Source organism: Nothobranchius furzeri, chromosome 4 (assembly GCF_043380555.1).
Source record: "Nothobranchius furzeri strain GRZ-AD chromosome 4, NfurGRZ-RIMD1, whole genome shotgun sequence".
Taxonomy (NCBI): domain Eukaryota; kingdom Metazoa; phylum Chordata; class Actinopteri; order Cyprinodontiformes; family Nothobranchiidae; genus Nothobranchius; species Nothobranchius furzeri.
In genome coordinates, this window is record NC_091744.1 from 73,054,569 (window position 1) to 73,079,353 (window position 24,785).

A 24,785-nucleotide genomic window follows, 5' to 3' on the forward strand; every position below is an offset into this window, starting at 1 on the left:
ACATCATGCCATAGCACCAGGATTACAGAGAAATAAACATCCCTGTATTAGGTCCAGTACTGATCTCCATGCATGCTCCAAGGCCACGAGAACGTTCTCCAAAGAAACATTGCATACATCATAAACAATTGAACGTTGTGTGCAAAACCATCTAGAAATAATACAATTTTTTTCCTTTACTCCTCTCTTCTCGAGAACATGGGTTGATCCTCCTCTGAAGCCGATGAACCAGTCGCTGTCAGCTCAAAAACGTACCTGAGCTAATCGGAGCTACGCTGAAATAATTCATGTTGTGCTCATTAGGTGAAAACATGTAGGCAGCGTTACTACGATCAGTGAAACTGACTCAAAACATCTGCACGGCTCCACGCTTTTCCAGCTCCCTCCAGATGTAGCAGCTCCCCACCGCTAAAAGGCTAAAAGTGCTTTCTTGTCCCATGTCGTGATTTTGACTTGAAGGTAAAAGTGCCTCGTCTGGGTGAACCTCTGCAGAGCAAAGACTTCTAGACTTTGTAGAAGTTTGCTTCTTTTGCCGGACAGATTTTTTTTATCCAAACAAAACTGCAGAGAAAATTGTTTCTTCAAAGTTCATTAAGATGATTTTATGTCCGTGTGCTTTAGCCATTCTCCCATTTGCCATAATGTAACCATTAGGATTGACTTCCCTTAAAAAAGAGATTTAGGACAGAAAAGCACTTGTGAGTCTTGAATTAGTTTTGGGGTTATATGAGGAGGCAGAGGAGGAAATGGAACCACACCCCAGCATCTCCTTCCTTTGAGTGGAGGTAGTCGGGGTTCAGGGCTCCGCCTGGTTGTGCTGGAGGTCAGATTTGTCAGCACGACTCCTCCAGGGCGTTGACTACCTGTTCCAGGATATCTGGGCAGTAGTCCGAAATCTGCTGGAGAACCAAGTTGGCATATTCCAGCAGCTCCCCGCTCTCCTTCTCACACACCTCCAGCTCCCTCTCCAACTAGAAACAAAATTAAATACTTATATTTAAATGCATCTTTTACATTTTAAATGTTTATTTATGTATCTGTAAATAACTGCAAATTTAGATGTATGATCCCTAACACACAAACATGCATATGGCATTTGTGGGCGGTGAGACCGTTTTCTGCTGGAATCTTATTTTTAGATATTTTTTAGCTTAATAAACTGGGCTGCAACTCATTCACAAGCGAAACAGTTTATCTTGTAGTTGTTTATGCAGAACCCAACCTCAGACACGACCTAACATGAAAATATTTAAAGAGAATAAAAAACAAAATTTAATCTTCTAATAGAACTCTTTTTAATAATCTTACCACCCTGTTGTTTACACTCTAGTGAAATTTTAGTTTTTATTCACACACATAATGTGGGAGTTTCTTTGCTACCTGTTCGACTGTCATCTTCTGAAGGTCCTCCTCCCAGTCTTCAGGGTCGCCGTGGTGATAGTGAGAGGGTGGCGTGAGCATGCTGAGGATGCTGGGGTCTCGGTCGTGGCAGAGGTCTGTCAGGTGGGCGATGTAGAGTTTGAGCTTACTGCGGGTCTGGGACAAGGCTAGAAGAGGGGGGATCATCTGCTGAGTCCCAAGTGAGAGAGAGATGAGAAACAGGACCAAAAAAAGAGAAGTTAAATCTTTTTCTCCCAGTGTTGAACAACAGACGAGCTTTGGTCCAGATTGAATATAATGAAAACACATCTTCACCATCAGCATGCACCAATCATCCGACTCTTTCTGCTGATCAAAACTGTTATTTAACTTTGAATTAGTTTTAAAGCATCAGCATGCAAAGCTAAGATACCACGAGGTCAGGAAACTTGGTTCATTCATGCAAAACAAACACAATCCCACCCAAATAACACATGAATGAAGGCAACCACAGATGAATACAGCGCACGTAAACATGCCAGTGACGAATGGGACAGGTTTTCTTCTTTTGTACGAGCTCACCCTTGTGAACAAAGTGGCTTTGAGAGAGAGGGGGAGAGCAAAAGGCCGGCTACGCCCAAATACCCTCCTCATCATCCTGTTAGCCACAAGGTGAGGCAGACGCAGCGGTAGGAAGGAAAATCTGGTTAGTTTTTAAACTACACTAAAGGAAAGCTCTCATGCAAGAACTTTTACTTCCTCTAAATATCATTTTGGAGGCATGCAGGCACGCTGACCCACCTGATCTGGAGAGGGTTTGTGATTGGTCTGGTCAGGTGCCGTCCTCAGGTGGTCGTCTTCATAGTTGTCTGCCATCAGCTTCATTCTGTTCTGAGTCTGAAAAATGAAACATTGGAAGGTTTCCCTGCTCAATCTTCATTGAACTGGTCTGTTCATAAACACATGCAGTCCTGGTGGGACTACCCATAATCCCATAATCCCTTTGTGAATACAAACCTGCTGCTTTAGCTGCTGAACCAGTCTGTCCTTCTCTCTCTTCAGCTGAGACACCTCTTCCTGAGTCTTCTTCTTCTTGGAGGACGACAGCTCTAGCAGGGCGATGTTAGCGTCCTTCTCGCTGATGGCGGCCAAAAGCGCCTCCTGCCTGTTGGATGGAGACGGAACAACATTAAACACACGAGTAAATAGTTCAAGCATCATTTATTATTTATGGCTCAGCAGCAGCATGCCAGCTGGGGAACGCCAGATTGGACGACATTTTACAAGATTAAGGGAGCAATCGATAATCCACCCTGCTGTGTGTGTGTGTGTGTGTGTGTGTGTGTGTGTGTGTGTGTGTGTCTTACTTCATCTCCAGCACCTCCTCCAGGTGTTTCCTGCGCTCAGCTCGCAGCGTTGTGAGGTGGGCTTCCTTCTCACACAGAGACTGTTGGGTCGACGCCAGCTTGGCCCTCATGGACTCCAGCTCCTGCTTCACCTTCTCCATGGCACCCAGCAGCTCCTCCATCTTTAAACACACACAAACCATTATCTCGGTAATAACTAGTTCTAGGTATCAAAAAAATGAAAAATAAAAATCAGTGAAAGTGTCACTTAATTTCAATAAATGATGCTTCTAATTAAAAGAGGGACACCTTTAAAGAAAAACAGATTTTAATACCTGTTATTTGTTTTTAAAGGGCACAAAAGCACAAAAAGATGTGTAAATGGGGCTATGTAGTCTAGCGATAGCACGTGGCTAATCGACATATGGAAGAAACCCTTTATGGTGATTATTTGACAAGCAAACAGCAGGTTAAAAATCCTCCTGTGACATTTACGTGGGCCGGAAACAACACAAACACTTTACAAAAACATGCAGTCTGAGCGTGAATCTCACAGCCTGTTGGAGGGCAGCTACGTGTGACTGCATTTAGTCCTATGACTAGCTTATGTTTATGTATTTAGCAGACGCATTTGTCCAAAGCGGCTTACAAGTGATAATTGGCATGTTGCCCTTGAGGCTAACAACAATAACAACAACTTGACATCAATCATGGAGAGGAGGGAACAAGGAGTGGACAGTAGAGAGGGGGGACGGGTGCAGGGAGGGTGCTAGTTTAGAAGATGCTCTCTGAAGAGCAGGGTCTTCAGGAGTTTCTTGAAAATTGAAAAGGAAGCCGCAGTTCTGGTAGTGCTTGGTAGGACATTCCACATTTGTGGAACGATGCATGAGAACACTCTGGATTGTCCTGAGCGTGGTGTAGGCGCTGCTAGCCGACGATCCTGTGATGACCGGAGCGGCCGGGCCGAGACGTAAGCCTTTGCAAGAGGATTCAGGTAGATGGGAGCCGTACCATCTCGGACTTTGTATAATAGTGTCAGCAATTTGAATTTGATGCGTGCTACTAGCGGTAGCCAGTGGAGCTCAATGAACAGAGCTTAAATGTGTGTGGTGTGTGTAAATAATGAAAATTCAGCTTTAATCATTTTCATTCTATACAAAATCTGCTGATTCTAGAAGCATTAATCTTAGTAGATGGGTATTGGCAAAGATTGGTTATCGGACATTACAGTGAGATTAATATCGGATATCCCCAAGCTGCCTTCCTATGTCCAACAACAACAAGGTAAATGTGGGTTTGAATTCTAGAATCCCTGATATGTTTAATTTATTTTTGTCAATCATCTGAAAAAGTTTCCTTTTTATATGAATCTACCTGACAAACTAATAATCAAACTACTCTCTGCATTGTAAACAACATTCCAGGTGTCTAGGTTGCAGGAACATGACCACTGCTTTCATTATGAGCTGGGCCGGCAAGATGACCTTTATTACAGAAGCACGGTCGGGTCATGATGAAATGACATAAATTCAGGTTAGCTGCATCTTCTGTTACTTGGACCAAGCCATTATTAGTGAGGTCAGATGACTCGGAGCTGCATTCAAGGGCAGCACAGATTCCCTTCTAACCACCGTCCACAGTTATCACCTGCTCATTTTCAATATTCTGCACAAGAGGAGCAACCAAGGTTATCGTAGTTTAATGATGCAGCAGTATAAGGGCCAGGAAAAGGATACGCCTTTGTCCTGTGCAACCACTTTCCATTTAGAAGACGAGAAATTTAATTTTCAAAGTAAAAACAGAAAAAAAAAATCCCAAATGTACTAAAAAAAATGTAGCTCTACAGCCCACCCACCATTTTAGACGAGATAGTTACAAACAAAGATGTTGAGTATTAAAAGGTGTGGTGCAAATCCATACATTTGCCGAGGGGGGGGGGGGGGGGGGGGGGGGATACTGGTGCACCATTTCCAGGGACCAGCATTTACCCACATCACAGCTGAGCTTCAGACGGCAGGTTTTGGAGTCTTATTTTCTGATATTTGGGAATCTCTCCTCTGATTGGCTGACAGCAACAGTAAGCTCTACCACCGACTATTCTGCAAAGTTGACGTTTTATCTCCACAAAATGTAGATTTGTTCTTAAATATAAATCTTACTTTGACTTGTTGGCAAGAGTGTGAGCAAGAGTGTGGGCAGCATGGTGGCGAAGTGGTTAGCACTGTTGCCTCCCAGCACGAAGGTTGCAGGTTCGAAACTCGGCTGCAGCCTTTCTGCGTGGAGTTGCATGTTCTCCCCATGCATGCGTGGGTTTCCTCCGGGTACTCCGGTTTACCCCACAGATCACAACACGCCCTATAGGTTATAAATTGTAAGTCGCTTTGGATAAAAGCGTCTGCTAAATGAATAAACATAAACATAAGCAAGAACTGGTCTCGTGTGTCTCTGATGAACTAACAAACTATCCCAGGAGATACCCGACACGACTCCAAACTCTTCAATGAATGGATGAAAATCTTGAACTTAGTCTGAGCAGTTAGAGAAGGCACAAATCTAACACAAGTCAGTTTACTGCTGCATTTATCAGTTTCTGTAACTAATCTGATCAAATCTTTTGGTGAAAATCAATTAATTTATGCAGAAAATCTGATCCACCAGAAAAGTAGAAATTACTTTTCATGAGGCCTGTCAGGATAAAACTTACAGCGCTGAATAGACAGGCCATAAATATTTATACATTTAATAAAAAATCAAAACATCTGGAGGGCTTCTAGACCACAAACCCTACACCAGCCATCAGAACCAGGAGCATCTCACTTTGTTATTATTACATGTGTGGAACCAGCACCTCCTCACTGTGTTCCTACCCTTCCTGCAAACCTTACCAGCTGGGATGGTAAAGCCAGGGGGCAGCTGAATGGTAGCCTGCTGCTGGGAAGGTCTGACAATCAGCTGGGGCCGGGCTACAATCCTTTGAGGCACTGCAAGTCCAGGACGGGGTTGAGTCTGTGCAGAGGTGGCTGTAACAGCTGTGGGAGAGGGGGCTGTGGGTCTGACCATGCTGATGGTGGTGGTGACAGATATGGTCTGAGATGGTCCACATGCTGACGTGGTTGCCAAACCAGCCACACATGTGGCAGGTGTTGAGGCAGGGATCAGAGGCGGGCTCACGGTGGTAGTGGTAGTAGTGGTGGTGGTTGGAGCTGCTGTTGAGGTTGTTGCTGGTGTGACAGCAGCAGGGGAAGCCGAGGACACAGAGTTTATCACCGAGCTAACACTACCGGACTGGCTGGACATTACAATTTTGGACTGACAGTCGTCTGCGCTGGAAGACCCAGTATCCGTGGTGGATTTGCTGTGCTCCTCCTGGGAAGCAGAGGAGATGGTGGCTCCCGGATGAGCCTCCTGCTGGGCCAGGGCCGAGACCGTGGTCCCGTTGCCGTTCTGGGCTATACTGGATACTATGTGACCGGTCTGGTGGAGTTTGATGGAGTTGTATCCGCCGAGCTGACGTTCTCGCCCACCGCCGTGTTGCTATTCCGCCTCGTCTTTATAGCTGCGCCGTTCAAACTCTTTAGCCGAGCCGAAGCGCTCCTCCTCGGTGCCGCTGTGCGTTTCCTCGGCGTGTTTTTCTCCACAGACGTCTCACCTGGGGCAGCCTTCGGGCTGCGGCTGGATGCGGTCGTGTGGCGGTGATGCCAAAGTTGACCCACCAGACGCGGTCACTGCTGTGACGGATGCTCCATGTGATTGAGAACCGCTGCTAGCGACGTTCGCTGAAGTGGTGGGAGGCTCTCCAAAAGAAGCAGCAGAGCCCGGTGAAGGAGCTGTGACAGTTTTATCCGGACTAGCGTCTTTGGAGTTCATTTCCTGGCGCATCTCAGGTTTATTAAGCTGTCCTTGTTGTTGTGGTGCTCACTGGAGCTGGTGGCGGTTTTCCTAAGTGATGGTTAGCCGGGTCCGCAGAGCCAGCGCCTCCGTTACCGTCAGCTTTACCTGCTGAGCTGCTTTGTCCAGTAAGCTATGACTAACGAGCCCACGAGGTCGCTGACAGCTTTTTCATCCACCTCTGAAAAGAGCATATCTTCCAGGGGGTCTGAGTCGCCCGCCATCTGATCACAGAGCTGCCTTATACCTCACCACTCTGTGCGCCTGCGTGTTACTAGGCATTCTGGGAATGAATTTGACGTCATCATAGTTTAGGAGTGAACGGAAGATGAGCCGTGGAGCACACCAAGAAGTAAAAGACGTTTTTCCTGATTTTAACAGAGCCATTTTGTTTTAATTCGGTCTCTAAAATCTCCTACTGTAAAAATTAGATTAAAAATCCGCGATTTATTAGCTACCATCAGTCTTTATACAACGAGACGCCTGTAGGTGGCGCCATTTCACAGATAATATCAAAATTATGCAAAGTTTAATGATCTAGTCTAGTCATTCTTTAGTGTCCAAACAGAAATAAAGATTTTTAGCTCCGTCAGTTTGCTTTCTGACCACAGCATGGATGTTTTAAAACTTTTCACCATTACCAGTCCAAATTCAGTCATCTAGCACATTTCACCATTCAGGTTTAGCAAGATACATATAACAGTTCCATTTTTGGCTTCAGCTTTAGATAATTAAAAATCCAATTCATTACAGTAGACACTCATTAGTGTGTGGGCATCTTCTGAAACCTATTGCAATAAAAATGTTGGTGAACACATGCACTCGGCTCAAATGACTACAGCTGATGTAGGTGCAATAATAAAAACAAAGAGTTGAGACTTTTATTTTACTAGGAACCAAACACTTTAAGGAGCACTTAAACAGGTAAGTTTAATAGCACTAAGGAGCAGTTAAACAGGTAAGTCTAAACAGGCAAGTCTAATAGCACTAAGGAGCACTTAAACAGGTAAGTCTAAAAGCACTAAGGAGCACTTAAAACAGGTAAGTCTAAACAGGTAAGTCTAAAAGCACTAAGGAGCACTTAAAACAGGTAAGTCTAATAGCACTAAGGAGCAGTTAAACAGGTAAGTCTAAACAGGCAAGTCTAATAGCACTAAGGAGCACTTAAACAGGTAAGTCTAAACAGGCAAGTCTAATAGCACTAAGGAGCACTTAAAACAGGTAAGTCTAAAAGCACTAAGGAGCAGTTAAACAGGTAAGTCTAAACAGGCAAGTCTAATAGCACTAAGGAGCACTTAAACAGGTAAGTCTAAAAGCACTAAGGAGCACTTAAAACAGGTAAGTCTAAACAGGTAAGTCTAAAAGCACTAAGGAGCACTTAAAACAGGTAAGTCTAATAGCACTTAAACAGGTAAGTCTAATAACACTAAGGAGCACTTAAACAGGTAAGTCTAATAACACTAAGGAGCACTTAAAACAGGTAAGTCTAAACAGGTAAGTCATAGCACTTAAACAGGTAAGTCTAATAGCACTTAAACAGGCTAGGGAGGTCCTGGCCAAAACAGGCAAATCTAATACTCTTCACCCTCTTCCTCATCGTACCCATCAAGGGAGTCAACTCCCACCTCCTCATAATCTTTTTCCAGTGCAGCCATGTCCTCTCGGGCCTCAGAAAATTCCCCTTCTTCCATGCCTTCACCCACATACCAGTGTACGAATGCGCGTTTCGCATACATAAGGTCGAACTTGTGGTCAAGTCGAGCCCAGGCCTCAGCAATGGCGGTGGTGTTGCTCAGCATGCACACTGCCCTTTGCACCTTGGCCAGGTCTCCTCCAGGGACCACAGTGGGGGGCCGGTAGTTGATGCCAACCTTGAAACCAGTGGGACACCAGTCCACAAAGTGGATAGCGCGCTTGGTCTTGATGGTGGCAATGGCAGCATTGACATCTTTGGGAACTACGTCTCCACGATACAGCAGGCAGCAGGCCATGTACTTACCATGCCGAGGGTCGCATTTCACCATCTGATTGCCTGGCTCAAAACAGGCATTTGTGATCTCAGCCACTGTGAGCTGCTCGTGGTAAGCCTTCTCAGCAGAGATGACCGGGGCATAGGTGGCCAGGGGGAAGTGGATACGTGGATACGGCACCAAGTTAGTTTGGAACTCTGTCAGATCAACATTAAGGGCTCCATCAAACCGAAGAGAGGCAGTAACAGAGGACACAATCTGGCTCATGAGCCTGTTGAGGTTGGTGTAGGTGGGGCGCTCAATATCAAGGTTTCGGCGGCAGATGTCGTAGATAGCTTCATTGTCTACCATGAAGGCACAGTCGGAGTGCTCCAAGGTGGTGTGAGTGGTCAAAATGGCATTGTAGGGCTCCACCACAGCTGTGGACACTTGAGGAGCTGGGTAGACTGAGAACTCCAACTTTGACTTTTTGCCATAGTCAACGGACAAACGCTCCATCAGCAGGGAGGTGAAACCTGAACCAGTGCCTCCTCCGAAACTGTGGAAAACCAAGAAACCCTGAAGCCCTGTGCATTGGTCAGCCTGAGAAAACACAATCAAAAGCCATGAATTACACTTTTTCAGGAAAAACACGTCAACTTATATGGGTGAAAATTTATCATGTTTTAATGTATGCTCACCAACTTGCGAATCCGGTCTAAAACCAGGTCGACTATCTCCTTCCCGATGGTGTAATGCCCACGAGCATAGTTGTTAGCAGCATCCTCCTTTCCGGTGATCAGCTGTTCAGGGTGGAACAGTTGGCGGTATGTTCCAGTGCGCACCTCATCTGAAGAGAAATACCCATTTAAGATCTGCCACTGCAGAAATGGGTGTTCCAGAACAGAATATACTTACCAATAACGGTGGGCTCGAGGTCCACATAAACCGCTCTAGGAACGTGTTTTCCAGACCCAGTCTCGCTAAAAAAAGTGTTATAAGAGTTGTCTCCACCTCCAATCTGTTTGTCAGAAGGCATCTGCCCATCTGGCTGGATCCCATGTTCCAAGCAGTAAAGCTCCCAGCAAGCATTACCTATTTGAACCCCTGCCTGACCAACGTGAACAGAGATGCACTCACGCTGGGAAAGAGGGAAAATAGTTTACATGATTAAAAATTGTAAATTCATGCTAACTTCCTGTGCTTGAAAAAAAATAGGGATATGTGCTAGGCCAGATAGATCACGTGACTCGAAGAGTGGGAAGGAGCAGTTAAGACAAAAATCCAAATCGCTTTTAAACTGCTAAAAAACTTATATGCAGTTAAGAGGGAAACACATGATTAAAAATTGTAAATTTATGCCAACTATCTACGCTTGAAAAACTGGGATATGAGCTAAATGTTTTAAACGGCCAGATAGATCACATGATGCAAAGGGCGGGAAAGAGAGGTTATACAACAATTGAATAGATTTTAAACTGCTAAAAAATACGTTATATGCAGTTAAGAGGGAAAATAGTTTACATGATTAAAAATTGTAAATTCATGCCAACTATCTACGCTTGAAAAAAAAATTAGGGATATGTGCTAAACGGACAGATAGATAATGTGATAAGAGCGGTTAGACAAAAATCTAAATATCTTTTAAACTGCTAAAAAAAACGTTATATGCAGTGACAAGCTATCCCAATGAACACAGAACGTTAAAAACCGTCAAAAACGGACTTCGGTAGGTATTTTCTGTCATGTGGTCAACCAAAAGCTCTCAACAGGAAAAATGATTTAACCCTCTCAGGCTCAAATTAAGTTTTGATAAAAGAACAAACAACTATGTCCTTCAGGCGTACTTCTGAGTTAAAAAATGCTCATGAAATATGTATGTAGAGTAACTAGTAGGTAGGTTTTAATGTTGCAAATCACCTGCCTCTCAGAGGGTTAAATTTTAGTTTTTATCCTTCTACTAAACAAAACTAAACTTGGCATTTAAACTCCTAAAGTTAATGAAGATTCTTACCATTTTCGGTCGAAAGGAATCTGCTAAAATAAATTTCTAACTGACGACAATCAGGCGTCCAGAAACATTAACGCTCGCTCGCGCCTCGCGCGCCTTTTTTTATACAGAGGATTGTACCATTAACTTTAGAGAGGGTGGACTGTACCACTGGCTGCAAGCACATTAAAATTGAAACGTTGATTTTAATATTTATATTTTCTTCCATCAGGGATAACGTCTATATAATGAAATACAAAATGTTTTGAGGTATATCTGAGGTTAACATCTTTATCCGATCAGTGTAGTTTCGCATGATCCACTGTGGTACCAACAAAGGCTACGACAGAGGAAAGACTTTGAGGGGAACAAACTACAACCCCCAGCATTCTGCGCGGCGGGGGAAAGAAAATGAAATCGGCCATGTCGAGTTAAAAATCACGGAACGCTCGAATGTGGGGAGTAGCTTACTTTATGGTTATGTACCATGTATGCCACCCTGAGACCGTTCAGCACCTCTTATGGATCTGTTCACATGCTACAACGTTTTGGAGAGACTTTAGCAGATTTATTATCGGACAACTCTTCAAAGACTTTGTTTTAAAATGGGAAAATGTATTTTGTTTTTTTCGCAAGCACAGAAAGGAAGATGTATACTTTGTTATAAATTTGTTAATTATTCTAGCTAAATTCTATCTCCACAAATGCAAGTATAGTAACCAAAAACCTAATTTCAAGCACTATTATAGTCACACTCTATCTTACATAAAATTGATTAGTGGATCACTAAACAAAAAAGCTTTAAAAACTATAACTATTTGCACCACCATTTATTTGGATGTGTGTAACATTTCTGTAGTGCACCCCCTGGCATATTTCATCTTCTGTGTTCAATTTTGTATGCAATTTGTTTGTATACTTATAACCTTGTTCAATAAAGTTTTGAAAAAAAAACTTTATGGTTATGTAGCCGTAAACCTCGCGTTTTTTAAAGCTAAATATTCAATCGCTTGTTTAACAGTAAATACATTTTGTGGAAGCAAGTACGTTGGTAAAAGTAGCGGGTAAACATGAGCGGCGGAGGGACGCCTACATTGGCAGCAAAATTAGCCTAATCTCAAAGGCCGAGATCCGCTATGAAGGAATTTTGTATACAATTGACACTGAAAATTCGACAGTAGCTCTTGCTAAAGGTAAGTGTAGCCAGTAATAGAGTGATTACAGCTGTAAAAATTTAGTTTTATCAAATATTTCAGTTTTTTTTTAAATAGCCTCCAATGCAGTTAGCTGGTAGCTTTTAGCCGTCTGTAGGCTAAACTCTATCCTTCACTGGGGGTCCTTTGTTTACTTAAGTTTTTGACTTAATCTGTAAATCCAACAACATAAAGTCGTAGAATTAAAAGCTGTCATATGTTTTTCTGCACTACACATTTTAAGGTAACAAATATTGATTCTGTGTTTTTTAAATAATAGTGAAGAGCTTATTTTTAATCCGTGTTTTTTTAACTGGCACCACTTACTTTCCCACCTTTTAGTATTTTAAAGACATGTGTTAGCCGATGTCTTCCACACAACGGAATCAAGACGTAAGTCTGTTGCAGCTATGGAGGTTAACTCATGAAAACTCACACGGACTCAAGATTCACCGTTTTAGAGCTCGGCGTCAGATGGCCAGTCCTTTCCATCTGGGTACCGCTCACACACCCATCTTTGCCAGAAGCTCGCTTTTATTTACTCATGTCACAGGTCAAAGGGTAACACACATGCGTCACTTCCTGGCCCATAACAAGAACAAACCTCATATACACCTAACATCAGAACATAATACTCAACACTCCCACTTGTTCTGAGGTTTTGTTGTCCCATTGTCTCTGAGAAACATTAATAATCGGATCCAAACATAAAATGGTTAAACTTGACAAGCTTGCAGGTTGTAACAGGTTTTGTCATGACATCTGCAACCATTTGGTCAGTTGGACAATAGCTCAGACATAATAATCCATCCCTTACGGTTGATCTCACAAAATGATACCGTATATCGATGTGTTTACATCGTTGTCTTTGTACGGGATTGTTAGCTATTGCAATTGTCCCTTGGTTATCCTCATACACCTGTGTACAAGAGTATACACATCCATCAAGATACCTTAGAAAATGCATCAGATACAAACACTCCTGCACAGTGGCCGCTAGTGCTATGTATTCGGCCTCACATGTTGATAGTGCGACAGTGGATTGTTTTCTTGTTTTCCATGAAACTACTGGTCCATTTTTAGAGAGACTTACACAATAACCTTATGTGCTGCGATGATCATTTACATCAGTAGCCCAGTCTGCATCACCATATGCATGTATTCCAAGTTTCTCATCCTCGCTTTTCCTGTAGCACAATCCCTTACTGGAGGTACTTTTCAGGTATCTTAGCACGTGTTTGACTGTGACCCACTGCTGCTCTGTAGGTTCTGCAAAATACTGTGACAGTTTACTTACGACAAAACTTAAATCAGGTCTGGTACATGTAGCTAAGTAAATAAAACTGCCGACAGCTTCCCGATATTTCTTCACATTGTCCATTTTTTTAGCGTCACCATTGTAGTCAAGTTTCTGTTCACAATGAGTAGATCTAGACTTGCAGTTCTGCATGTCATACCTTTCTAGAATACTTTCTACATATCTTGTTTGTTACATCTTAATATAGTCTTTGTCCAGCTTAAATTCAATGCCTAGAAAATAGTTCAGTTGTCCCAAGTCTTTCATTTTGAATCTTGAAGTTAAGGTTTCTTTGATCTCTTTTAATACTTTCTCATCTGTGGCTGCAATAATCAGATCATCCACCCATATGATGAGTATGATTTTGTCATTTTTTGATTGTCTGGTATACACACAACTGTCTACAGGATTCTGTACAAAGTTATTGTTACATAAGAAATCATGCAATGTGTGATTCCAGTTTCTACCAGCTTGTTTGAGACCATATATTGACTTGTTTAATTTCAACACCATGTTGTCACCTTCTGACCTTTCTTCATAACCTTTGGGTTGTTCTAGGTCAGGGATTCCCAAAGTGCGGTGCGCGCACCCCCGGGGGTGCGCGAGCTGCCGCTAGGGGGTGCGCAAGGTGAAAAGTATAATGGCTGCGGAGCTCAGAGAAGTCTGTCAAAAGTCACCATTAGCGTAGCCAGAAACTAATTTGTGGGTGGGCCTAAGAAAATGTAAGTGGGCCCAATAAACGTAATTGAAAACAAGTATATTTTGCTTGTGTGTGTGTGTGTGTGTGTCCTCCGCACATGCCCTAGCTCAGGGGTCGGCAATCCGCGGCTCTGGAGCTGCATGCAGCTCTTCCATCCATCTGATGCGGCTCTCTGTGCTTGTAAAATAATGAATGGATATTTAAATAAAATGCTTTATATTTTACTGAATTAATTTTACATCTGTAAGCCAATTCTAAATGTAAAGATTGTCTGCATAAACCTGAACAGGTCCAACCCGGTCTGACTGTGAGACTGGGTTGACGCGTCACGCTTGTGCGTAATCATATAGGCGCTTTCTGAGCTGAAGACGATGTGAGATTCTGGGACTCTCCTCAGACGCCACATTGGAGACAGGAACAAGCACAATTCAGCCAAAGTTTCTTCATCAGGGAGCATTTTCTAAGTGACAAGTCTCTCTGAGAGACCGGGTTTGGAAAACTCTCGCTTCAGTAGAAGGAATCTTCCCGCATGTGCTCTGGTTCTGCGATGCGCTCCAAGCCCCTCTCCACATCTTCAGCTCGCTGTGCACCTTATGTATGCGCTGACAGTGAGCTGCGCTGAGCGGTGTCCAGCTCAGATGTTCAGAAGGAAATCTTTTCTTGAGTGATTTAGCTACATCTGCGATGTGCATAACGAATAAAGTGTCAGTTCGTCTGCATGCGTCGGGGTAATACTTTCTATTCTTTCTCCGTCAAAATAAATGGCCAAATACGGGAACTATCTGGTCAACACAAGCCCTGCTTTTAACTGTTTTGTTTTCTTGTGAAAATCGTCGCAAAGAGATAAAATTTAACTTGATTAACACCAGAGCCAGGCACACTGCATCGTTATTTCCGTCGCTGTAAATGAGGGGAAAATAAAATGATCGGATCCTTTTCTGACCTTCCCCACCAACAAAGTTTAATTACAACAATCAAACGTGACAGAGCAGTCTAAACATGTTTTAAAAAGAAACATATGACAAAAGTGGCACCTGCTCAGTAAAACCACCAACAGGGTGAAAAATATCTAAATATTGTAGGCAGAGACGGGCTACAACTTCTGGATCCACTTTATATAAATCGTTTTATTGATTATCTTCTTATGAAAGATAGCTTTGACGTACACGAGCGACCGGTACCGGCTGCTGTCACCTGTTGTGAGCAGCGCTCGGCTGTCTGAGGGTAGGCCCTGCCCACAACGCCGCGGCTGCTGCGGTGTTTCTTTACTGTGGGAAACGGGTAATAATGGCTCTTTGATGGGAACAGGTTGCCGACCCCTGGTTTAGCATGACGTCTGATATATATATATATTGGCGCCATGCCCTGATGTGGGGCTGGGGGGTGCGTCAACATGGTCGGGACATAGAAGGGGGTGCGCGGCTAAATAAGTTTGGGAACCACTGTTCTAGGTATATCTCTAGATCTATCGGTGCATGTTAGTAAGCACTTTTCACATCCATTTGATGTAGACTCAGGCTTTCTTGGGCTGCTTTTTGCATTAACACTCGTATGCTTGTTAGGTTTGCGGTTGGTGAGAATGTTTCCTCATAGTCCAGTGTTTCCCCTAGGAAATCTGATGAGTCTGATGAAACCCGCTGGTTTTCCATCAGGCAGTCACGGGACAGCTCCAACGACCCAGTGGCTGTGGTGGGTCAATGTTATCGAGCTCTGTCCAGCTCGGCCGTGAACGAGCCGAGGCGACGTCATGCTCTGCTTAAGAAGAGGTGTTATTTTCCCGCTTCAGAAGAAGCATCCAACGTGTTTTTACGCTTTCTCCAAGACATGTCACGTCGCTAAGTTGTCAGCACCGCGAGCTAACACGTCAATAGTGCAGCGTAGCCTGCTGGAGGTTTTAAGGGTTCAGATGAAAACACCTGACCTCTCAGGCTGCTCACACATCGATCTTAAGTTGTCACTGTTGCGCTCACGCCGTAATACAGTATTAGATGTGGTTAAAGTCAGACACGAAAAAATAAATGAATTTTACATGAATAAGTGATGCTTAGCCTGGTGGGGGGAGGAGAACCTGGCCTAATAAGCACTGGAGGAAACCCTGTCAAGATCGTCAACACTCATTTATCTTAATGCTATTGAAACATGTAAACCACAAAGCATTATATCCACTGCTACCTTTCTAATTTTAAACTCAGTAACTTATGCTGTAACTTCACCTTGCCCTGCCTGCTCCTCCTTGCTGCCCGCCGGCTGTGATCACAAGCGACAACATAGTAGTTCCCGCTGCTTCTTCAGGAAACAGCGCAAAAAAACCAAAAACTTGGGATCTTGAAGCGTGGCGGTGGGATTTCAGCCGTGGCGGGTCGCCACGGCTACGCCTATGTAAGGGAAACCCTGTAGTCTATGGCCTTCTTTTGAGTAAATCCTTTAGCTACGTATCTTGCCATGAATTTCTCTTTTCCCTCTGTATCCCTCTTTAATGCATAGACCCATTTACCTCCCACTGTTTTCTTGCCCTCAGGCAGGATCTTTAGAGTGAATTTGTCATTTTCTCTTAAGGATGACATCTCTTCCTCCATTTTATCTTTCCATTCCTGAGCGTTTTGTGAGTGTACAGCTTCCTCATATGTTAAGGGTACATTACATAGAAGTCTGTAACAGTAATCTACGTTTATCGAAGCTTGATCGTCAGACTCCTCCTCTGTCACATAATCCTGCAGATAGCTTGGTCTTTTAGTGGGGTAACGGGCTGCAGCTTGCTCTGTATCAAGGCTAGGGCTAATCTGACTGCTGTCCTCTGGTTTGGTGACTGGCTCCTGTTTTAATTCCATTTCTGCAGTCTCAGCCACTCCTTTTCTGGTTTTGGGGTATATGTCTAACTCATCCTCATCTGCTGGTACCATGTTTGTTTGCGTTTCCTGCTCTATTCCATTTTTTGTACTGAATCTCACTAACCTGTGCTTTTGCACCTGTCCTGTTTGTGGATAGTAAACCAGGTAGGCAGGGCTGTTTTTGTCCTATCCTACAAAAAGTCCCTCCTCACATCTCGAATCTAGTTTACCCTTCACCTGTTTGTATGAATAGCACTTGCTACCGAACTTATGCATTCTAGATAGATCGGGTCGTTTACCACGAATCGTTTGGTAGGGGGTCTGACCGGTGCGGTTGTTAAAGCACCTGTTTCTTGTTATAACTGCTGCCTGCACAGCATAAACCCACAAAGTTTTAGGCAAATTACTATCTATCAGCATGCATCTCGCCATGTCAAAAAGAGTCTGCCAGCTTCTTTCTGCTGTGCCATTCTGATGAGGCGAATATGGGGCTGAAGTTTCGTGTCTTGTCCCATTTTTAGTCAACACCATTTGGTAGCCCTGTCCTGTGAACTCTGTGCTGTTATCTGATCTTATGCATAAAACCTTGCCGTATAGAGCTGTGTCTGCTATGAACTTCTCAGTAGCTTTTACAGTGTCACTCTTCTGTTTTAAGAAATATATAAAAACAGCTCCTGAATAATCATCAGTGAATGATAGGGCATACCTGTAGCCTTCCTTAGTCTCAGGGCAAATTGGTCCAGCTAAATCTGTATGGACCAGCTCTAATACTGCTTTAGCCTTAGCATCTGGTTTTCTATTTCTCATTTGAATGAATTTCCTCTTAATACATGTTTCACATTGATCTTTTTGTTTGTCGTTCATTTCTTTGATATTCATCCCATCAACAACGTTTTGTAGTCTCCTTAAATCATCATAATTACAATGACCCATGATTTCATGCCAAGTTTGTATGCCGTACAAGGCGTTACATTGATCATTACTCACAGTCTGTAGATCAGGGGTGTCAAACTCATTTTAGCTCAGGGGCCACACTGAGGGAAATCTAGTCCCAAGTGGGCCGGACCGGTAAATTAAAAACAACTTCAGATTGTTTTCTTTGTTTTAATACAATCAGTATAAAACAAGGCTGGAGCATGAGGACAGTGTAGTACAAGTACAACACCTGACGTGTACTTGAAAATTTGAAATAAATAAATCAATAAATTAAAAAAAACATTCCTTAGAGCTTACAGATAACATGGCTAGATCAGTTCCATGCAGCACTTAAAGTATATTTGACTCGTTTTACTTTACATCTTTTAGCTTTCACCAGCACATCAACATCAGAAGTCACATCCTGAGTAGCGGCCAACTTCAGGATGTGATTCAAGTTCTTGTGTGAGCCTTGAGCGCAGCTTTGTTTTATTTATACTCATTACAGAGAAAACTTGCTCACAAAGATAAGTTTATTTTAACTCTACATTGTAAAGTATGAAAATAAAGTTTACACAACCATCTCGTGGGCCGGATCCGGCCCGCGGGCCGCATGTTTGACACCCCTGCATAGTACAGTCAGTTATGCTCTATGATGGGGAATCTGGTTCAGTCAGCACATTTTAGCACGTCTTCGCCCTGTTTAAAGAAAATTGTTGCACCGTTACTAGTGGCTGTCTTCACTGAAAAGATGTCCTGTGGATAAGATGGGATGTACAGCGCATGCTTAAGCACTGCTCGGTGTCGTCGTCCTCTGCTGTCTGTCAGAGTAACCACAGCTTCTCCTCTTTTCTCTGCTACGCCCTTGCATCTCGTTCCATCAGCCAGCTCGATGTGATGGGTTTTAGGCTTGAAGTCCTCATCGAATCTCTGGAAGTTGTCCAAGTTGGTGATATGTGATGTTGCTCCTGTATCCACCATCAACCCTGTAACCCGGCTATTCGTCTGGATTTCCTCATCCCTCAGTCGAAATACGAATTCCTTGCCGTCGTCTTCATCAGCTGCTCCCCGAGCCACATCCTTTTGTGGTTTTCTTCTGCATGCTTCAGTCTGGTGTGTGTTACTTTTGCAGTAGTAACACCTCATCAGGTGAAGAATTTAAGTAATGAAAAAAAAGGTATAATTTAGCTAATTTAAAAGGAACACTTCACAAGAAAACAAGGCTTATAATTTATTTATTTACATACATACATACAAAATCCAAATAAGTAACATGTTTTTTTTAAGTTTGATTTTAGACATGAACAGACAGACGGCAGTACTTTAATTTAAAACAAAATAGAATCGTAGAACAAACTTGACTGAAGCCCCTTTATCAGCTCTGTGCTCTCCAATAGTTGAGAAGAGATGATGAGACATTAAGACAGGACGGGACACAGGCCAACGTAACGGGGAGTAAAACACATCTTCTCTGGAGCTGCGAGGAGCTAAAGGGAAACAAAACATCTCAACACCAGCTGTGTCTTTGGTTCTTCATCTGACACCCTGTGTGTGCAGTTTGCTTTAAAACTGTATTTTTAGATCTATACTAGTAATTTTTTCTCTCACAACAGCAGATGGGGACTTATTTTTATCCATCAGGCTAAAGAAAAAAAAACATCACTGACAAAGAAACAACTAGCATTCTCCAGATAACATAAAAATCACCAATTGGTGAAAATACCTTTAAAAAGGACAAAAGTACTCTTCCATCACATAGTCACGGTTTGAAACGTCTAATTCACACAATGTTTTGACACTTTTTCTTTTATGCCTCTTCCCTCAATTTCTGCTGAGGACTCGCTTTGATCAGAGCAACTCGCTCTTCCAATACTCTGTGCAAACATTCAATGCATATCGATACAGTAAACTTTTATAGTAGATCATATTTATTTAAATATCTCCATAGAACATAGACTTTCTGCGAGTTATGGCAGTTACCATCACACACGTACATTTTGTCCAGAAGACAAAACTGGACACAAAGGACAACTGCACTGCTTGTAACTTTTCAGATTTTTATGTTAAGAAGCACAACACCTTCCAAATAACTACCTTTGTTCAGTTACTGCACGTGTTAAATAGCATGTTATTTACAAACTGATCTGTAAAGTCAAAATCTGCTGGAAAGTGACTTTTCTTTTAATGTCAATGCACTTAGTAATTAAAAAACCTAAGCCCTGATTATTAAAAAAAACAACAGAGGCATCTGAAAATACAAGAAAAGGGGATTTCTTTTTGTATTTAATCAATGAAATTAAAGATTAAACGGGCTTTAAGTGACTCCAGTAGAAACTTTGGGTGAAGATCACTTAAAGTTCTTACATCATGCCATAGCACCAGGATTACAGAGAAATAAACATCCCTGTATTAGGTCCAGTACTGATCTCCATGCATGCTCCAAGGCCACGAGAACGTTCTCCAAAGAAACATTGCATACATCATAAACAATTGAACGTTGTGTGCAAAACCATCTAGAAATAATACAATTTTTTTCCTTTACTCCTCTCTTCTCGAGAACATGGGTTGATCCTCCTCTGAAGCCGATGAACCAGTCGCTGTCAGCTCAAAAACGTACCTGAGCTAATCGGAGCTACGCTGAAATAATTCATGTTGTGCTCATTAGGTGAAAACATGTAGGCAGCGTTACTACGATCAGTGAAACTGACTCAAAACATCTGCACGGCTCCACGCTTTTCCAGCTCCCTCCAGATGTAGCAGCTCCCCACAGCTAAAAGGCTAAAAGTGCTTTCTTGTCCCATGTCGTGATTTTGACTTGAAGGTAAAAGTGCCTCGTCTGGGTGAACCTCTGCAGAGCAAAGACTTCTAGACTTTGTAGAAGTTTGCTTCTTTTGCCGGACAGATTTTTTTTCTCCAAACAAAACTGCAGAGAAAATTGTTTCTTCAAAGTTCATTAAGATGATTTTATGTCCGTGTGCTTTAGCCATTCTCCCATTTGCCATAATGTAACCATTAGGATTGACTTCCCTTAAAAAAGAGATTTAGGACAGAAAAGCACTTGTGAGTCTTGAATTAGTTTTGGGGTTATATGAGGAGGCAGAGGAGGAAATGGAACCACACCCCAGCATCTCCCTTCCTTTGAGTGGAGGTAGTCGGGGTTCAGGGCTCCGCCTGGTTGTGCTGGAGGTCAGATTTGTCAGCACGACTCCTCCAGGGCGTTGACTACCTGTTCCAGGATATCTGGGCAGTAGTCCGAAATCTGCTGGAGAACCAAGTTGGCATATTCCTGCAGCTCCCCGCTCTCCTTCTCACACACCTCCAGCTCCCTCTCCAACTAGAAACAAAATTAAATACTTATATTTAAATGCATCTTTTACATTTTAAATGTTTATTTATGTATCTGTAAATAACTGCAAATTTAGATGTATGATCCCTAACACACAAACATGCATATGGCATTTGAGGGCGGTGAGACCGTTTTCTGCTGGAATCTTATTTTTATTATTTATCTATTTTTATTATTTATCTTATTTTTAGATATTTTTACTAGGCATTCTGGGAATGAATTTGACGTCATCATAGTTTAGGAGTGAACGGAAGATGAGCCGTGGAGCACACCAAGAAGTAAAAGACGTTTTTCCTGATTTTAACAGAGCCATTTTGTTTTAATTCGGTCTCTAAAATCTCCTACTTTAAAAATTAGATAAAAAATCCGCGATTTATTAGCTACCATCAGTCTTTATACAACGAGACGCCTGTAGGTGGCGCCATTTCACAGATAAAATCAAAATTATGCAAAGTTTAATGATCTAGTCTAGTCATTCTTTAGTGTCCAAACAGAAATAAAGATTTTTAGCTCCGTCAGTTTGCTTTCTGACCACAGCATGGATGTTTTAAAACTTTTCACCATTACCAGTCCAAATTCAGTCATCTAGCACATTTCACCATTCAGGTTTAGCAAGATACATATAACAGTTCCATTTTTGGCTTCAGCTTTAGATAATTAAAAATCCAATTCATTACAGTAGACACTCATTAGTGTGTGGGCATCTTCTGAAACCTATTGCAATAAAAATGTTGGTGAACACATGCACTCGGCTCAAATGACTACAGCTGATGTAGGTGCAATAATAAAAACAAAGAGTTGAGACTTTTATTTTACTAGGAACCAAACACTTTAAGGAGCACTTAAACAGGTAAGTTTAATAGCACTAAGGAGCAGTTAAACAGGTAAGTCTAAACAGGCAAGTCTAATAGCACTAAGGAGCACTTAAACAGGTAAGTCTAAAAGCACTAAGGAGCACTTAAAACAGGTAAGTCTAAACAGGTAAGTCTAAAAGCACTAAGGAGCACTTAAAACAGGTAAGTCTAATAGCACTAAGGAGCACTTAAAACAGGTAAGTCTAATAGCACTTAAACAGGTAAGTCTAATAACACTAAGGAGCACTTACAACAGGTAAGTCTAATAGCACTTAAACAGGTAAGTCTAATAACACTAAGGAGCACTTAAACAGGTAAGTCTAATAACACTAAGGAGCACTTAAAACAGGTAAGTCTAAACAGGTAAGTCATAGCACTTAAACAGGTAAGTCTAATAGCACTTAAACAGGCTAGGGAGGTCCTGGCCAAAACAGGCAAATCTAATACTCTTCACCCTCTTCCTCATCGTACCCATCAAGGGAGTCAACTCCCACCTCCTCATAATCTTTTTCCAGTGCAGCCATGTCCTCTCGGGCCTCAGAAAATTCCCCTTCTTCCATGCCTTCACCCACATACCAGTGTACGAATGCGCGTTTCGCATACATAAGGTCGAACTTGTGGTCAAGTCGAGCCCAGGCCTCAGCAATGGCGGTGGTGTTGCTCAGCATGCACACTGCCCTTTGCACATTGGCCAGGTCTCCTCCAGGGACCACAGTGGGGGGCCGGTAGTTGATGCCAACCTTGAAACCAGTGGGACACCAGTCCACAAAGTGGATAGCGCGCTTGGTCTTGATGGTGGCAATGGCAGCATTGACATCTTTGGGAACTACGTCTCCACGATACAGCAGGCAGCAGGCCATGTACTTACCATGCCGAGGGTCGCATTTCACCATCTGATTGCCTGGCTCAAAACAGGCATTTGTGATCTCAGCCACTGTGAGCTGCTCGTGGTAAGCCTTCTCAGCAGAGATGACCGGGGCATAGGTGGCCAGGGGGAAGTGGATACGTGGATACGGCACCAAGTTAGTTTGGAACTCTGTCAGATCAACATTAAGGGCTCCATCAAACCGAAGAGAGGCAGTAACAGAGGACACAATCTGGCTCATGAGCCTGTTGAGGTTGGTGTAGGTGGGGCGCTCAATATCAAGGTTTCGGCGGCAGATGTCGTAGATAGCTTCATTGTCTACCATGAAGGCACAGTCGGAGTGCTCCAAGGTGGTGTGAGTGGTCAAAATGGCATTGTAGGGCTCCACCACAGCTGTGGACACTTGAGGAGCTGGGTAGACTGAGAACTCCAACTTTGACTTTTTGCCATAGTCAACGGACAAACGCTCCATCAGCAGGGAGGTGAAACCTGAACCAGTGCCTCCTCCGAAACTGTGGAAAACCAAGAAACCCTGAAGCCCTGTGCATTGGTCAGCCTGAGAAAACACAATCAAAAGCCATGAATTACACTTTTTCAGGAAAAACACGTCAACTTATATGGGTGAAAATTTATCATGTTTTAATGTATGCTCACCAACTTGCGAATCCGGTCTAAAACCAGGTCGACTATCTCCTTCCCGATGGTGTAATGCCCACGAGCATAGTTGTTAGCAGCATCCTCCTTTCCGGTGATCAGCTGTTCAGGGTGGAACAGTTGGCGGTATGTTCCAGTGCGCACCTCATCTGAAGAGAAATACCCATTTAAGATCTGCCACTGCAGAAATGGGTGTTCCAGAACAGAATATACTTACCAATAACGGTGGGCTCGAGGTCCACATAAACCGCTCTAGGGATGTGTTTTCCAGACCCAGTCTCGCTAAAAAAAGTGTTATAAGAGTTGTCTCCACCTCCAATCTGTTTGTCAGAAGGCATCTGCCCATCTGGCTGGATCCCATGTTCCAAGCAGTAAAGCTCCCAGCAAGCATTACCTATTTGAACCCCTGCCTGACCAACGTGAACGGAGATGCACTCACGCTGGGAAAGAGGGAAAATAGTTTACATGATTAAAAATTGTAAATTCATGCTAACTTCCTGTGCTTGAAAAAAAATAGGGATATGTGCTAGGCCAGATAGATCACGTGACTCGAAGAGTGGGAAGGAGCAGTTAAGACAAAAATCCAAATCGCTTTTAAACTGCTAAAAAACTTATATGCAGTTAAGAGGGAAACACATGATTAAAAATTGTAAATTTATGCCAACTATCTACGCTTGAAAAACTGGGATATGAGCTAAATGTTTTAAACGGCCAGATAGATCACATGATGCAAAGGGCGGGAAAGAGAGGTTAGACAACAATTGAATAGATTTTAAACTGCTAAAAAATACGTTATATGCAGTTAAGAGGGAAAATAGTTTACATGATTAAAAATTGTAAATTAATGCCAACTATCTACGCTTGAAAAAAAATTAGGGATATGTGCTAAACGGACAGATAGATAATGTGATAAGAGCAGTTAGACAAAAATCTAAATATCTTTTAAACTGCTAAAAAAAACGTTATATGCAGTGACAAGCTATCCCAATGAACACAGAACGTTAAAAACCGTCAAAACGGACTTCGGTAGGTATTTTCTGTCATGTGGTCAACCAAAAGCTCTCAACAGGAAAAATGATTTAACCCTCTCAGGCTCAAATTAAGTTTTGATAAAAGAACAAACAACTATGTCCTTCAGGCGTACTTCTGAGTTAAAAAATGCTCATGAAATATGTATGTAGAGTAACTAGTAGGTAGGTTTTAATGTTGCAAATCACCTGCCTCTCAGAGGGTTAAATTTTAGTTTTTATCCCTCTACTAAACAAAACTAAACTTGGCATTTAAACTCCTAAAGTTAATGAAGATTCTTACCATTTTCGGTCGAAAGTTAAGAAGGAATCTGCTAAAATAAATTTCTAACTGACGACAATCAGGCGTCCAGAAACATTAACGCTCGCTCGCGCCTCGCGCGCCTTTTTTTATACAGAGGATTGTACCATTAACTTTAGAGAGGGTGGACTGTACCACTGGCTGCAAACACATTAAAATTGAAACGTTGATTTTAATATTTATATTTTCTTCCATCAGGGATAACGTCTATATAATGAAATACAAAATGTTTTGAGGTATATCTGAGGTTAACATCTTTACCCGATCAGTGT

General features: G+C 42.6%; 3 protein-coding genes across 3 annotated transcripts; all 3 read right to left on the reverse strand.

Annotated features, from left to right (window-relative positions):
• Nucleotides 1-587: 587 nt before the first annotated feature.
• Nucleotides 588-5,802, reverse strand: LOC139069665 (ELKS/Rab6-interacting/CAST family member 1-like). Its single transcript, XM_070550418.1, has 6 exons — nucleotides 5,591-5,802; nucleotides 2,727-2,887; nucleotides 2,377-2,524; nucleotides 2,161-2,256; nucleotides 1,381-1,566; nucleotides 588-971 (listed from the first exon to the last, which is right to left on the reverse strand). The coding sequence occupies exons 2-6, from the start codon at nucleotides 2,885-2,887 to the stop codon at nucleotides 834-836; spliced, it is 729 nt and encodes a 242-aa protein (XP_070406519.1). The 5' UTR covers nucleotides 5,591-5,802; the 3' UTR covers nucleotides 588-833.
• Nucleotides 5,803-7,983: 2,181 nt separating this feature from the next.
• Nucleotides 7,984-10,644, reverse strand: LOC139069662 (tubulin alpha-1B chain-like). The gene is made up of 4 exons (XM_070550414.1): nucleotides 10,557-10,644; nucleotides 9,461-9,683; nucleotides 9,244-9,392; nucleotides 7,984-9,145 (listed from the first exon to the last, which is right to left on the reverse strand). Exons 1-4 carry the CDS (start codon nucleotides 10,557-10,559, stop codon nucleotides 8,165-8,167), a joined length of 1,356 nt encoding a protein of 451 aa, XP_070406515.1. The 5' UTR covers nucleotides 10,560-10,644; the 3' UTR covers nucleotides 7,984-8,164.
• Nucleotides 10,645-21,924: 11,280 nt separating this feature from the next.
• On the reverse strand, nucleotides 21,925-24,586 carry LOC139061607 (tubulin alpha-1B chain-like). The gene is made up of 4 exons (XM_070550416.1): nucleotides 24,496-24,586; nucleotides 23,402-23,624; nucleotides 23,185-23,333; nucleotides 21,925-23,086 (listed from the first exon to the last, which is right to left on the reverse strand). Exons 1-4 carry the CDS (start codon nucleotides 24,496-24,498, stop codon nucleotides 22,106-22,108), a joined length of 1,356 nt encoding a protein of 451 aa, XP_070406517.1. The 5' UTR covers nucleotides 24,499-24,586; the 3' UTR covers nucleotides 21,925-22,105.
• Between the last annotated feature and the right edge of the window lie 199 nt (nucleotides 24,587-24,785).

Coding starts and splice junctions, on each gene's coding strand:
- LOC139069665 (XM_070550418.1), bottom strand. CDS start 2,887: ATGGAGGAGCTGCTGGGTGCCATGGAGAAGGTGAAGCAGGAGCTGGAG. Junction 2,525..2,726: donor GAGGAGGTGCTGGAGATGAA/GTAAGACACACA, acceptor TCCATCCAACAG/GCAGGAGGCGCTTTTGGCCG. Junction 972..1,380: donor AGAAGATGACAGTCGAACAG/GTAGCAAAGAAA, acceptor TTTTGTTTCTAG/TTGGAGAGGGAGCTGGAGGT.
- LOC139069662 (XM_070550414.1), bottom strand. Junction 9,393..9,460: donor CCTCGAGCCCACCGTTATTG/GTAAGTATATTC, acceptor ATTTCTCTTCAG/ATGAGGTGCGCACTGGAACA. Junction 9,146..9,243: donor TAGACCGGATTCGCAAGTTG/GTGAGCATACAT, acceptor GTGTTTTCTCAG/GCTGACCAATGCACAGGGCT.
- LOC139061607 (XM_070550416.1), bottom strand. Junction 23,334..23,401: donor CCTCGAGCCCACCGTTATTG/GTAAGTATATTC, acceptor ATTTCTCTTCAG/ATGAGGTGCGCACTGGAACA. Junction 23,087..23,184: donor TAGACCGGATTCGCAAGTTG/GTGAGCATACAT, acceptor GTGTTTTCTCAG/GCTGACCAATGCACAGGGCT.